We start from the raw sequence: 15,666 nt of genomic DNA on the forward strand, positions 1-15,666 counted from the left end.
TAGATGTTTCTGTAATGGTCCACATTTGCTTTCAACGCTATCACACTCTGGTTGTTTCATTCACGCAGTCAACTTTATGATGGAGGAGTTTAGTGAGTCACCATCAGCAGATGGAGCATGCTGCAGAGCGTCACTAGAAACTGTTGAGTAAATATTGGAAGAAGGTGTGTGTGTCCAACAATAAGACTGCATTCATTTCTCACATTTATTCATACACTTGATCCTTTACTAAACAGACTGTAACGGGGAACAGTCATCGATCCTGAACAGTCACTCAGCAAAACCAATAAATAATAAGTTTAACTGACAGAACCAAATAATTTAGCTTCACTTTGAGAGATTTTTAGATTATTGTAACGATGAACGATCCTCAGGATTATCAGCCTGTGTAAAACTACAGGGTGACATGCAGGCTCTGTGGGACAGGTGATGATACCTCAGAGGCAGAAACACTCATCTGTGGAAGGAGCTGGGTCTGCTGGGAGTCACGCTGGGGGCCACCGTGGGCTTGTGACTTAGAAAAGTACCAACTTCCACAACTTATTCACAAAGCAGAGAACTTCCTCTAGAACACAAACGTATCAGTGGATACAGCACAGAGGGCTCAGTCACTGATGTATTCCTCTATGGTCAGGTCTTCGTCCTCTAGGAGGACTTGATTTAAGGTGGGCTGGGGTTGGCTGGCTGGCAGACCCTCCTCAGCACCACCTGCCTCTTTCACCTCCTCCTTCTCCTCCACCTCACTGTCCATTTCCAGCTCGCCTGATTCTTTGTCTGTCAGAGCCTCTGGTTTTAATCTGGACACACAAGAGCAAACCAAAGATCAGAGGTCAAAGATCAGGTTAAAACGTGAGGTCCCTGACACGGGACACCACTATGATGTGTTACAGTATCCACGGTAACAGGAGCACAACTAGAACTTTAATGAGACAAAAGAAGAAAACTCTTAAAACATGTACATTTGTAACAATAGCAAATATGAACACTGCAGCAGCTGTAGTAACACACACAAAGTTCTGTTGGCATTATTACTGTTCTGTCAGAAGACATCGTTACTTTGTTAAAACAACAGAAACAGTTGTTCTTCGGTCTGATCACAGTTATGATGACCTCAGCCTGCTGGAGCCACACAGAGCTGATAAAACAAGCGCACCACGTCCAACCTACTGACATGTTCCAGGAAACTAAAGAACAGCAACAAGGACCAAACAGCTGGTGAAAGAAAACAGCCATCCAACCCTCAGTCCAGTCACTCCTGTTCTACCTGCTCTCCTACAACTGTGCAGTGACAATAAAGACATCCTGTGCTGTTTGACAGTAAACGACAGAGTGTGGTACCTGCTGGAGAATCTCCTCAGTGACATCTGCCCCACATCCTGGATAAATGTTATTTGGTCTGTAGGAACAGAGCAGCACAGACATGAGTCCACAGCTGTGCTCAGCACATTAACATCATTAACATTACATCAGGTATGTGAGTGATGCCTCAGTTCACTGCAACAACTACCATTGACTCAACATGTGATTCTCACAGTAATGATGCTCGGCTCTGAGCTCTGTAAGGAGGCCACACAGCTGTGCTGTCTGTGTCACTCTGTGACAACATCAGGAATCATTTTCACACGAGTCACAAAAACAATTAAATAAATCATACTGAGTGATGGATACGGTGACGTGATGTATTAGCTAACAGTGACAGGTGGAAACAACAAACCTGCTTTGCTCTTTAAGGCAAAAACTACAACCAGCCAGCTGAGCATCACTGCTGCACCTCTCTGTGACTGGAACTGAGCAGTGACATGGATGCAATGGAGGGCTTTAAGCAGCTGGTTAAAAAGATCGAACAACATCCCAGGAAGGATGTTTGTTCACGGTCAGCGTGCTCAGGTATCAATACTGTGAAGTTCCTTCAGGTATTGTTAAACTGTTATACTGAAAGTTTCCAGTGAAAACAGGACCCAGGCTTGACTAACGCTGTGTCACTACATGTGTCACTGCTACACTGCAGTGCATCTGGAAAATGCTGACAGCGCTTCATGTGTTGCACATTTTCTCCTGTTCCAGCCTTATTCCATCATTCTGCACGTATGATGAAGGGAAACGTGCTTCAAACTGTTGAGTGCTTTGAGTGAATTTAATCCATTTTAAAAGTGGAACATGACAAAAAGTGGAACAACTGGAGCGCTGTCAGTGTTGTTTGGATCCTCCGAGTGATGCTGCAGAGTCACACTTCTAATGAGGTGCTGTGGCACAAATGAACATCTGTCTGCAAACTCCACTCCTTAATAAAACAGGTTTTCCCTGAAAGTACCCCCCGTGTACCCGTGGGCCTTACCTTGGTTCCTCATAGGGTTGGTGAGTTTGGCCAAGTATGGAAGCAGCTCAGTCTGCAGGCTGAGCGGAGTCAGGCAAAAGCTCCGGAACAAGGACTGGGCAGCCACACAGTTCTCCCAGTGCTGCCAGGGACAACAGCAGAGTTAGCACACCATCACTGGTCACTATGTGCAGTTTGGAATGATTTGCATCAAACTGCACCCCCTGAAAAATACACTCTTATTGTACAGGAGCAATGATCCAAATAAGAAACATCACTATGACGCTCCAAACTTCACAGGGGACTGAAGCCGTGTGTGGCTGAGAGGCTGTTTCAGAGAGAGCCACTGCAGGGCTGTAAGGGAGCGAGTGTTTGGTGAAACTGTCCAACTGAAAAGTGTACATGGGCTGACAGATCTGAGGGACCACAAACTCTGCTCAACTGATGGCAGTGAGCTTTGGGAGGAGCTGGGCTCCATCACGTCTCCGCCTCACCGGAGCAGCCACAGAGGGCTTTCAGCACCATCGTCCAGACGCGAGGTAAGGTGGCGGAATTTGTCGGTGTTCTTGAAAAAGGAAACGTGACATCTCTGATGAGTGCATCCAGGCGCTGGCCCTTTTGGCACCACCGTTGCCACGGCAGCGTGAAGAGAAAAAGAAAGAGGGCGACGCCGTGCAGCTGTGCCTTCATAGACCCAGGCCGTGCCCACACCTCCACCCGCTCGCTGCATGTCTGTCCAGGTCACTGGGCACCAGCCAGCATGCTGACACTTAAAATCCCCTGCAGACAGCTCCACAGGATCCCAGTATCCAAACCCACTGGCCTAGAAAACACATCCCACCTACTGCCACTCAGGGTCCCCCAGTCACAGACAGTTGGTCCCCCAGAGGAAGAGGACGGCCTAGCATCTCCCACAAGAGAAGGTCCTCAGCGGTGTCCAGCCACATGACACCTGGTCAAACATGTGCAGGCCATGCATGCATAGGCATCCCCTGGACTGCAACACCTGGTTCTGCCACAAGAGGGAGCCAAACATCATCGGGTCATCGCTCAACAAGAATACAGAGACAGTAGGATCATGTTGCACTACAGTGGGTTGGGAGGACCCCCCCCCCCCCATTACAATCTGCAATCACCCCTCCATTAATTTAACATAGAGGTTTTCTCCCTTTCTAGAAGAGAACTGGAAGGAATTCTGCAGCAACAAATATCCTCGTTGTTATCACAGAGAGCGATCCAGGAAGCAACCCGAGAGCAGACCAACGCAGCTCGTATTCAGCATCTCAGGTCATGAAAAGAGCACACCAGGGTGTGGCTCACCTGATGGCTCTGCATCTGACAACGAACTACCAAAGAGTGTCCTGGAGCTACACACCATCTCCTTCATAGCAAGCGCTCTAAATGTCTCCCACTCAGAGGACACCTGCACATACTGGGCTTAATAGCATCTTCACTGGCAGTCGTCCCACTAGGCGACTGCAGCAATAGCTGCCATCAAGCCTTTATGATTAGTCACAGTGAGTCTTTCACACCGATGTGGAGACGTTTAGGCCAACTGTTCCTTACAGTTTGAATTCAGCCACATTGGAGGGTTGTTAAGCATGAACAGCCTGTTTAGCTTCATGCCGATGGGGTTCGGGCCTTTTTAAAAAACTGAAGGTGCTGGAGTGTCTTCGTCAGTCATTCAGAGGTGAACCTGGTTTGTTTCTGACATTCTCGTTCAGTTTCCTGGTAGAGAGCAGATTTCATGTGTAAGCCATACAAAGCACACCACCACCACGTTTGACTGGTGTGATGATGTTTTATCAAATGCCATGTTAGTGCTGCACCAGCTGTGACTCAAACCTGTCAAAATAAACTGAACTCTTCAGTTCACAGAATATTTTTCCAGACGTTTCGTTGTCACTGTGGGCTTTGGGCGAATACTTTCCCACAGAGGGCCAGATATGGTTTGGGTGGTTTATTGTTCCCTTCCTACCAACAGCTGAGCTGCAGTGATGGCTCACATCATGTTACTCTGTGACCAATCCCTCTTACTGAGCCTGGTGCAGCCATCAATGGACTGCTTCTAAATCCAGGACACTAAGCAATGGTTTTTAAACTCAGTGCCAAGAAGTTCTACACAAACGTATGTTTGTTATGTTCCTGATGTCAAACATGTGATCATCAGAGGACCAAAACAGGGTCTGTCCTGCTGTTCAGACAGACTAAAATATCCCCCCATGCTTCAGTTAGAAGGTTCTCCTCCTGCTTGGATCCACTTTCATCAAAATGTTTACATTTGTTAGTTTGGAGAGACGAGCTATTTGAAAGAAGAAGTGTGGCTCTATGAATCGTGGGTAAAATTATGGCTGCAAAATATGGGCTCAGCAGCAGATGAAGAGGAAGGAACTCTATCATCCCTCCTACACTCAGTGTGTCTCTGACTGAAGCTGATGATGAAGCACGAAACTGGAACACTGGTATCAACTTTGAATGGTGCCTGTAGCTGAAAACACGTAGAAGCATTTAGAGCCGCGTCATGAACCTCCATGAAAATACTGTCAGATTTTACTGACACAAGCTGAATAGTTTAAATAGCACAAAAGTTAGAAAAGAGAAAAGTCAGAGCACAAAAAGAAGCTGATGAGTGAAGTTTGGAAGCAGATGTTGAACCAGTTACTGATAACTACAGAATCCATTTCATGAAGACAGTCCAGTGTAAATTCATGCTGCTCATTTGAAATGTCACAGATAATAAAGTAACACTAAATGTTTAACAGCTGAGCTCCACTGATGCTGTGACATCTGATCTCAGTCACTCACCTTCCTGTTGACGAGCAGCCAGCTGGGTTTGTGCAGGGCTCTGAAGCCAACAGACGCCAGCTGAGAGTTGGAGTGAAGGAGGCCTCTCGTGGCCACTGAAGACCCATAATCCCCCAAAACGCTGCGATTCTGGAAACAGTACAGACGGCCATTCATACAGGAGACACAGATACAGCACACGCAGCAGTACACTACAGGCCACTTACAGCTCTGCTGTAGCAGCAAAAACAGAAGTTTCCACTCTTGGACCTGCGAGCAGGTGTGATCCCGCCGCACTGAGGGTTAGGGCAGGTTGGATTTGCCATTGTGACCTCGCCTGTTGGTTGTGTGCTTTTCACCATCATCCTCTTGGTGTTTTAAAACAACATGTGAGAACAAAGGAGGGATCTGAGGCATGTTTATCTCTCTGAAGTAACTTACTTCTAACTGTGTGTTGTATTTCACACAGTTTAACCGGCTGAGGCTTCTTTACAGCCTTTATCTTTCTGCAGTCAGAGTCGCACTCCGCCGACGTTCAGGTTGTCGTCATAGCAACGTGTCCAAGCATCCTGCAGTGGAATTAATATGGAAGACGAGCGCTACCAAAAAGGTGGACGTTGAATCACGGATACACCTGCTGCTCAGTCTGTGGGTTTTGTCACACTCGGGGGGAAATTAAAACTCGGGCAGTTCTCATGACTCGTCAACTGACGCTACTGACCAGCCAATCAGTGGCATGCAGTCTGATGAGGTCACATTTTAGTGCCTGCTCAGGTACTAAAAAAAAGACCTGGGACCAGGTACTGTGGCCTAATGGAAAACCCTGAAGAATGTGGTGAACCGTGCCGAGTCGATCCGGCCTTTAGGTGAAGAGGCGATACGGGTTCTTCCCTTGGTTTTCTGTAATATGAACAGTCCAGATTATTGGACCCAAGATGTTCACAGTTAAACTCCAGCAGAGACGACAGACGGATCAAACCGCTGCCCGAGCCTGGTGGCTTGTGGGTAGAAACGGTCCCCGAATCTGCTGCTGTGGATTCTGCTGTAGCTCCTGCCTGACAGGAGCGTGGATGGTTTGGGTGGCTGGGATCAAACAGGATCTACTGGGCCTTCCTCCCACAGCGCTGCCTGCAGAGGTCCTGGATGCTGGTAGCTCAGACCTGGTGATATACAGCACTGATCTGACCACCCTCCATAGAGCTTGGTGGTCCACAGCGTTTCAGGTGCCACAGCAGGTCAGCTACAGCCAGACAGAATACTTTGCTGGTGCATCGACAGAGTCCATGCTAAATCTCAGCCGATGCAGAAACAACAGCTGCTGTTTCACTGTTTTTGTGACTGCATCCACGTGATGTGAGAAGGTCAGATCCTCACTGATGTTAATCCCCAGGAACCATCCGACTCTCCCCACCTCTGTCCCCTCAGTGTAAATGGGGGTGTCCCCTCCACCCTGCAGTTTTCTGTGGTCCACAATGAGCTCCTTGGTCTTGCTGACGTTGAGCAGCAGGTTGTTGTCCTGACACCACGATGCCAGGGCACTCACCTCTGCTCTGTAAGCACTCATCTCCACCTGGACCGGCTGATTGTCAGTTTAGCCATAAGTCAACAAGAAGCTTCTGGTAGGAGAAGATGTGACGCTGCTGATCCGTGATCTGTCTGTCAGGAAGTCCAGGATCCAGGTGCATAAGGAGTCACTGATGTGCAGATTCCAAAGTTTGATGCTGAGCCTGGATGAAATTATAGTACTGAGGCCATGTTACTCCTACATTTCTGTCTTGTTCAAAGAGAAGATATAAAACAAAGTTCTGAGCTAATCGACCTCAGTGTTCTCCTTTTTTAAACTCACATTAGGTTTCTTGGGGATGATGGTGGTCCATCAAATGAGGGGACTAAAGACAAAAGCAGTGACATGTCTGAAGACAGCTGCCAGTTCATGAGTGCGTGCTTTGAAAGCACCATGTTATCTGGCCCGGAGCTTCCTGATTCGCCGAAGGCTGGTCAGGATGTTGTGGCTGAGCGACGGAGCGTCTACGTGCTGGGAGAACATTGGCAGAACTTTCTTTAGTTTGGCTTTGTTGAAGTCGCCTGTCACAGTGGAAGCCCCTTTAAGGTGTAGTGCTTCCTGCTGGTCGATGACATCATACAGCTCGTCACGTGGCAGCGTTGCGTCGGCGTGGGAGGGGATATAAACAGCAGTACAGAACACAGCTGTAAACTCTCCGATCAAGTGTCCAAGATCAAACTGTACACCCAAACACCATCGCTCAGTGAGTGTGCACACGCCACCTCCTCCCAGCGTCCCGACACCTTCCTCTCCACGCAGTGAGCGGAGATGCCCGCAGCAACAACAGCCAAGGCCAGTGAAGTAAGCCATGTCTCCGTACAAATAAAGACAGCTTGTTTTCCAAAGTTTGGACTTTAGCTAGAAGAATGCCGTCTGTTCATCAGCTATCAGGCTCGTCCCCTGTTCTTCAGGCTCTTTTCCAATCACGTAGCCGAGACAAGCCTCCATTCCAGTCTGCTGGTGTGGTCCCAGATAGTGAATGCTGTGGGCTGTGTAAGAGTCTCTCTGTCGTAGGTGATCAGTGCATCACGTTTCAAAAACATTTAAAAACAAAAATAAAATAAAAAAAATAGTGTTAAAAACATACGAAAAATGCAGAAATGAGGAGGACGCCAACTAACGGCCAGCATCCTCACCGGCACCATGTTGTTCATTCATTTAGTTCCCTTTTGAAGTGTTAGAGTCTAAACACTCAGCACAGAGATGAGCACATCTCCGGGTTCTGATCTCTGTACTGCCCACTGCCGGGACTCCAAGGATCAGGGACTGAGCTCCTGCATCGGGCTGCTGGTTCCTCACATTGACATGTTACAATGATATGAAATAACAACCGCAGAAATGAGAGTGATGTTAGGACTGACCGTCCAATCAGCAGTGAGAAGGTCGGCATCAGACAGATACTCGCTGGCTCTTTCCACATCCTCCACCTCACAGAAGAAGTCCAAGTAGTTCTGGTGAAGGTACAGGCTGAAGAACTCTCCGGACATGTGAGAACGCTCAACAACCAGCTGACAGGAGAAAGAGAAGACCAAAGACCGTTTATGCTCCTGTAAGTAAAGATAAATCAATACAACAGCTGATCAGCACCTCAGGGTCGACTAGTAAGGCTGCTCTGTGATGATGCAGCAGGTGGGACGGTAGACCACGCCCACAACCACCCTCCGCTCCGTCAGCACCTTCATGTTTCTCTCCTGTCAATGACAATCACAGGCACAGTGCAGCAGCTTTAGTATCCACATGCTCATTCCTGCAGAAGATAAAGAGGTGAAACAGCAGCTGGACTGACAGCAAGCACGCTCCCCTAACTACACAGAACACCAGAGAAAAACACGGTTCTTCTTCTTCATTATTAAAAGGTTTCAAACTGACCGAGCAGATTTAGATTCATGTGATTTATTAAGCAAAGTCAGCGCAGAGTGACTGAAGTCACAAGCAGCCAGTGAGACGATGCTCTGTGTTACATCCTCCTGTGTTTCACAGCTAGAATCAGGTCCTGGTTTCACTGTGTCGAGTCTCTTCTCCTCTAAACATAATGTTCTGCATTTTTCTTACATTAAACATTAATGTGTGCCTCCCTCTCGATTGTACAGATTTCTCCTGTTTGCTATTTATTCCTGCTGTCTGTCATTTAGATTTTATCCCAGAACAGTCGGTGGAGCACCTACAATCTCACTGTAAACGAACAATGACAATAAAGAGGTGGCAGGACCTGGTACTACTCATCACTGATGCGAGGACAACCTCAGGTTTGTCTTCAGCACTGATGAGCCAAGCTCTCCTTTAAACTCAAGGACTTCATCAAGTTCTTCAATAAAATGTTAAAAAGATTCAAAGCCATCCCACAGGTGTGTGTGAGCACTGTGATACCTCCTGATGTTAGACCGCTTCTAATACAAAATATATTTTTATAGTCAAATTCAATCACGTCTCCCTGTAAATCATCAGTGTGCATATTAAACTCTACTCCTGCCAGACTGCTCAAAGTCTGATCATTGCTTTCATTTATCTTTACCTATTCAAGTTGGTACGGCTGTACGAGCGTCACAGCGCTCCTTACTGCTGCGCAGCTTCTGTTTCTATGGTTTCATGGCGTGTTGTGTCTTTGTGTGACGCACGGATCACTTTCAGTCATCGGGGAACAGCGAGTGACGCTGAGGAAACAACGGATGAGCTACAATCCAAGATTTACTCCAACTGTTCTGTCCGACAGTGTCCTGGCTCCACCTGCTAAGCCTCAATGCCTCAGTGGAGCTACGGTCCGGACCGTACACCACCAGCACCGAAACAAAGGGAAGGGGTGGGGGCTTATGTACTCCAGGGCTGCAGACATAGAGGCCATGTCCATTCAGGCCTATTTATCTACCTTTGAGACAGTCGGGGACTAATGGTAGCCATAGTTACCATAGTTTACATCCCCTCCAATGCTAACGTTAGCTCAGCACTCAACCACCTCCAACTTCTCATCAGCAGACAGCTGAGAGAGCACCCAGCAGGCGTCCATATTGCTGCTGGGGTCTTTAATAATGTTCGGCCCTAAACTCCACCAACATGTTAACTGTCCTACCAAGAGGGGCCAGGACACTGGACCATGTGTACAGTAACCTCAGGCCTCTCGCTGCTCCTCATCCCTGCCTACACCACCCTCAGGGGCCCCTCCACCCTCCGGTTCATTAAAACATGTCCAGATGATGCTCTCCTCAGGACTGCTTCATCTTCAAACAGCTGGACCTGGAGACAATGTGACCGTGACCAACACCACGACACTAATCCAGGTTTTCCCAAACCAAAAACCTGGATGATGAGAAAAGTCCAGGCTCTGCTCAGAGGGACGGCTCTCTGCACGGCACAGCCAGAGCCAACCTGAGGAGGGGGCATCAAACGGGCCGAGGAGGCCTGCAGGGGGAGGACAGAGGGCTCCTTCACGGACAACCCCCACCAGGTCTCACAGGCATCCAGGCCCTCTCCACCTTCCAAGCCCAGTGCCCCCCAACCCCCGACAGCAGCAGAGGAGCTCACCTGCTTCTTTCCCTGGTTTGAGACCACCCCTCCCACACAACCCCAGCCCTCCCCCAAAGTTGGTCCAGTCAAGTCACTCAGCACTGGATCCCTGCAGGGCTGCGTTCTCAACCCCTACTGTTCACTAAAGTTAGTCACAGACCAATTATATTAAAAACAGAACAGAAACTACGGCAGAACATAAGCAGGTCATTCAGCATGCGTTTTATTGTAGTGCACATGCCGTCCCACAGGACCGCAGGGAGCTGACAGCGTGAGCACAGAGCCAGGAGGTCGAATGTGTTCAACAGATTCAACACTGAGTTACTGTAGTCAGCCTGCAGTCCACAGCCACACCACAGCCAAAGCCCTGACACCCCTTCCACACCTGTCACTTTCACTCACGGCCATGTTTAGAGACAAATGAGAAGACTCAGGCAAGTCCACAGGTCGAGGGTCGTGACTCCCAACACACTCAAACTGATCCACAAGGTCAGTAACACTGTGGGCATGGAGCTGGAGCTTCTTAAGGTGGTGTCAGATAAGGAAGAGCTGGACAGTACCTCCCACCCTTTACGATCTCTGCATGTGCTACAGAGGAAATATGGTGCAGTCTGACGTATACATTTAATCTGTAACATACTGGGATATTTATAATTACTACTCTTTGTATCTATTGTTTTGTTATAACTCTGTAATAAATCACATTATGTAATAGTTTGTTTAGTGATAGCTGTGACCTCATCATCTCCTCAGGGTTTGATTCAATGATTTTAATGTTCCTGTAAATGTTGTTGTGACTGAGGATTGGCTCACACCCACTCATCTACTATCTACCTAAAATTATACAGCAGGGCCTCTTAATGACCCTTAACTGAAAATGTGACTCCCAGCAGCTGCTCCACCCTGCTCCACCCTGCTCAGTGGGAGAGTCAGTGGGTTAAAGACATAAAGAAAACAGTGGGTGTTTATTAGCAGAGTTTGTTCACTTGGATAAATGTAAGTTTTGACAAAGATCAGACATTTTACTGTTGCCACTGCAGAGATGACAAAAGCAGCTGAGAGGAAGCTGAAAGTGGGAGTGACTAACGTTTGCAGTGCAGGATCTTTCCCAGTGCTCTGAACAGGAAGAGAGAGGCATCCTTCCCTCCAATGGCGAGCGCCTCTTCCTGCTTGGACTTCTTCTTCCTTTGACTTGTTGTGGAAGCAGCTCTGCACAGTGACCTGTCCTTCTTTGTCCTCCATAAACCTGTTTCCAGTGACCTGCCTGGAAAGTTTTAGTGAGAATAAACTGAATCATTAGGATCAAAAGTCATTTATAGATAATTTAACATGTATTTGTACACTTACAGCTATCAGTGGGCAAACAGGAGAACTGGAGGCTGTTGATGGCACTGCGAATATCTCCCGAGCTTCCTGAACACAGTGTTTCCAACAGCGTCTGGTCTGGGACGCACATGCTTCTACAGCTCTGCTTAGAACAGCACACAAATACAATGCAGACAACAAACACAGACGTACACAAATGAATGTGAACAGAGTCTCACCTTTGCTGCCTCCTGGGTTGCAATGCAAGTGAGAACCTTCATCATTGCAGTTGGAGCCACTGGATTAAAGCTGGAACGCACACACACACACACACACACACACACACACACACACACACACACTTCACTGCATGTGGAGAATAAAAGTTGATGATGATGATGAAGTCAGTGTGAAATGGAATCATAACACAAACATGTAAACGCTGTTATACAACGAGAGGAACACAAACAGCTCTCTGGCCTTTGAGATGCACAAAATCAAAACTCGTGTAATTTTATGCATGCTGCATGATTATACATACATACAACTGTATGCATATTTAATGTTGCCACTAGGTGGCGCCTTAATGTGACCTCATATTGGTACGTAGATGCCTCCAGAGTCAGACTGCCAGTAAGCATGTAAAGGTCTGCGCCTTCCTGGCTGCTTCGCCCACACTGGGATGTCTGGTCTGCGCTTGGGGGGCTTGTGGGTGTCCACAGACCCACTGGGTGGGGCCTCCAGGTGAGCGAGCAGCTGCTGCTTGGTGCAGTTTGTCCCAGATCCAGACCAGTCTGTCTTGTCCCTTTACTGTGTGTCTGTTGTAACTGAGTGGACGACTGGTGTTGGGACACAGTGTGCAGATGGGCCAAAGACTTGGGTCATCAGTGGGTGGGGGGGTTAAGTGTGAGTGACTGAGTAACTGAGCAAATGGCCTTTGTGTGTGTAGCTGGGTCTGGGGCCCGGAAATAACCGCTGCCCCTCCCTGGGATGCCTATAGGTGCCTCCCGCCCCATCTTTTCCTGCTGCAATGGGCGCGCAGATGTCGCTGAGACGTGTGGTCTGATTTCTTTGCACTGTGCATCCACATGTTCATCCTCCCACGGTTCATTTCAGGGTCTGAATGCATAATTAGCTGCTTATTTAATAAATCGAGCTCTGACTACACAAGGTTTGCAACTACAGACTCAGTGAAACCAAGATCTGAAGATGCCTAGGATGAAGTGTGTGTAACAGCTGGTTATCAAATCATGTTCACAGTTTCCAGAACCTGATGCTGCTAATGCCCAGCTCCTCCTGGATGTCTTTGGGAAAAAGAAAGCGTGAACTGCCGTCTCCACTCAGGCTGTCTGACACTATGAACACCAGGGGGCACTGACTGGTCCTCACGAAACGCCTGAAAGACACAAGGACAGAATCTGAGAGCAGGAACCACACAGCACTGCTTTGGTGACACAAACATTATAAACCTTACAGTGCAGTCAGTGTACAGACCACTGCATGCAGCAAGGCTTCAATCAGGCCAACCTGGTCCTAAATGTAAACTAGGAATGCTGGTACTGGTGTAACTAAGTATTTACTCTGTAATCCTACCTTCAACACTTCAAAGAAATCATTAAAAGGACAGAAACAGGTTCTTGTTTGCTGTGTGAAAACAAATGAACTGTGAAAAACTGCAGGTATGATAAAAGGACGCTTTCTGTCAGCTTGGCACGACGAGGACGTGATTGTGGACTTTTCCAGAGTATTTAATACCATCAGGCCAGCCCTCATGGGTGAAAAGCTGACAGCGATGCAGGTGGATGCCGCGCTCGTGTCCTGGGTTGTTGATCACCTGACAGACCGACCACAATATGTGCGTCTGACAGCGTGGTCAGTAGCACAGAGGAACCACCAGGGGCTGTCCTCTCTGTACAAGCCCTCCATCTAAAGCACAAGTACACACTGCAAGACACTAGTGTCACATCCTCTCCTGAGAAAATAAGTCAATGATATGAGGGGCACCTCGATGTTGTCTATACTCAAAGGAAGAGATTTTAGGCAGCAGAGGAAATACCAAAGGTGACGTGCAGAGCAGCAGTGACTACAGGGAGATAAAGACTGGACCCTGAACACGCTGCTCTACAGATGTGATCTTTGATGTGAGAGTGTTGATGCAGAAGTACAGAGAAGGTCAGGAGGTCACTGTGCCGTTTACACGATGCTCTGGATTCATGTTGGCAGCACAGATGGCCCCTGGTAGGTTCAGCACCGGCTCCCATCCTGGTTCACCTGAGTTCAAAAAGCCTCAGCAGTGGCTTTGTAACCTTTTCTAGAGTGATGAACATCGCCGACTTTGTTTTCCAGCAGGTTCTTCTCACTGTGGCACCACGATGACCTACTTCAGTGCACTTATGATTCATCAGGTCTGTCAGTAATCACACCTCCATGTTGAAGCTGAACTTTCATCTTAATGTTGTTAATCACAGTTGATCCATGATTTAACCAGTGGGGGGATTACTTCCTCTACAGCATGTGTAATGTGTTTGGATAGTTTTTACCCCTAATAAATAAAATCATTTACAAACTGCAGGTTGTATTTATTTGTTGATGCCTCCGTCTAACATGAAAATGTGTTTGATGATGTAAAACATGTGAAGCTGTTTGTCACGGCACAGAGTCCTGGGATCAGGTCTTACCTCAGGACCTCGTGCAGGGCTCCGGGCTGCCTGTAGAACTGGTTTGGCAGATCCTGAAGAGGCACACGAGAGTATAAATGTACGCATGTTAAACAAAACTGTGTTACACCACTATATAGTTTATATGCCACAGTTAAGAATAATAATGGATTGCATTTATATAGCGCTGTTCGAGACCCTCAGAGCGCTTCACAATACCACTATTCATTCACTCTCACACACTGGTGGAGGCAGCTGCAGGTGTAGCCACAGCTGCCCTGGGGCAGACTGACAGAGGCGAGGCTGCCATACGGCGCCATCGGCCCCTCTGGCCAACACCAGTAGGCGGCAGGTGAAGCGTCTTGCCCAAGGACACAACGACCGAGACAGACAGAGCTGGGGATCGAACCGGCAACCTTCCAATCACAAGATGAGCTTCCCAACCCCCTGAACCCACCAAAGCCACAACATTAAAAATGAAAACAACACGGCACAGATCACCAGGGATAACATGCAGCACTGTGGTGTCTATGGGACCTTTCATTCAGTGGCTGAGCCCATGTGGGCTCCACGAGTCTGCAGACATCCACTGTGGCGTCTCCGTCTCTGCTGAAGTGCAGCACTGAGCTCACACAGGGCTCTGCTGTTTGACTCGTCCACGTGTCAGACGTGTCTTACACTGCACGTCCTCAAACACTAAATAAACGATGCAACTCGAGTGTTTGTGTTGCTGCTCGTGTCTCTGAGTCTTTGTGGTGCACCGCGGGGAGTCTGGTGTTGACGGTGAGCGTCCGACGGCTCTTTTTGTTTCTCATTAGTAACTTCTGTCCTTACTCTTTCACACGCCTCGTGGTTAGGTGGTAGAAGAGCTTTGTGGGGTCGGTGTCTGTACTGGGACCAGTTAGCTCCACTGTACAGTTTTCTGTTTTCATAGCTGAGCCGTGTTATAGACGCAGACCCACATTTAGGAACGAGCTCCTCGATGTGTTAGTGACCACTGCAAACTGCCAGTGGAAAACGACAGCAGTGAACTGTGTGACAGCACAAAACAAATCCCAGAGCATAACACGAGACGATGAATCGCAGCGCTGTTTTCACACCAGAGGAGTTTTGTTAAATGAGTTACACGCACTGAAAGAACAGATGCCTTCGACATCACCATGAATAACGAGGGATTTCTAACACTGCCTTCCAGCCCTGAGCTATGAGGAAATGAAGCAACAGCCAAACTGAAATACAGACCATAACATCTTCCCACAGCTGTACAGTCGTATTGAAATGAACAGCAGTGAAACACTGGAGTAGTCTCTGTGTGTCATACCTCCACCAGGATGAGCTTGTTGTGCGTGACTCCTCCATCACCTGCCATCTTCAGGCAGTTGTATTTGTTGGCTCTGAGGAGGAAATCCTGGAACTGTGACGACTGAGAGCTGGAGGAGAAGCCGTTCGTTCGCCACTCTAGTAAAAGTTTAGAGCATCAGAGACGAGAAGCAGAAGTCTGTATGCTACAGTGTAGGCACGTGGTCTTCTGTTAGTACTGGGAT

The 15,666-nt window shown here is 48.0% G+C and overlaps 1 protein-coding gene across 2 annotated transcripts in view; it reads right to left on the bottom strand.

Moving 5' to 3' along the window:
- The window catches only part of rad17 (RAD17 checkpoint clamp loader component), a 24,504-nt gene continuing 8,838 nt past the window's right edge, over nt 1–15,666 (bottom strand). For both annotated transcript variants that reach the window (XM_040046499.1, XM_040046498.1), the window contains exons 6-17: nt 15,444–15,580; nt 14,144–14,196; nt 12,736–12,861; nt 11,705–11,774; nt 11,508–11,628; nt 11,248–11,424; nt 8,250–8,353; nt 8,024–8,170; nt 5,120–5,248; nt 2,336–2,456; nt 1,339–1,396; nt 1–797 (exon numbers count right to left, since the gene is read on the bottom strand). In XM_040046499.1, coding sequence (XP_039902433.1) covers nt 605–797; nt 1,339–1,396; nt 2,336–2,456; nt 5,120–5,248; nt 8,024–8,170; nt 8,250–8,353; nt 11,248–11,424; nt 11,508–11,628; nt 11,705–11,774; nt 12,736–12,861; nt 14,144–14,196; nt 15,444–15,580 — 1,436 coding nt within the window. In that variant the 3' untranslated portion in view covers nt 1–604. The remainder of the gene's footprint in view (nt 798–1,338; nt 1,397–2,335; nt 2,457–5,119; nt 5,249–8,023; nt 8,171–8,249; nt 8,354–11,247; nt 11,425–11,507; nt 11,629–11,704; nt 11,775–12,735; nt 12,862–14,143; nt 14,197–15,443; nt 15,581–15,666) is intronic.

The sequence above is a fragment of the Simochromis diagramma genome, unplaced genomic scaffold (assembly GCF_900408965.1).
Source record: "Simochromis diagramma unplaced genomic scaffold, fSimDia1.1 OVJJ01000005.1, whole genome shotgun sequence".
NCBI classification, from domain to species: domain Eukaryota; kingdom Metazoa; phylum Chordata; class Actinopteri; order Cichliformes; family Cichlidae; genus Simochromis; species Simochromis diagramma.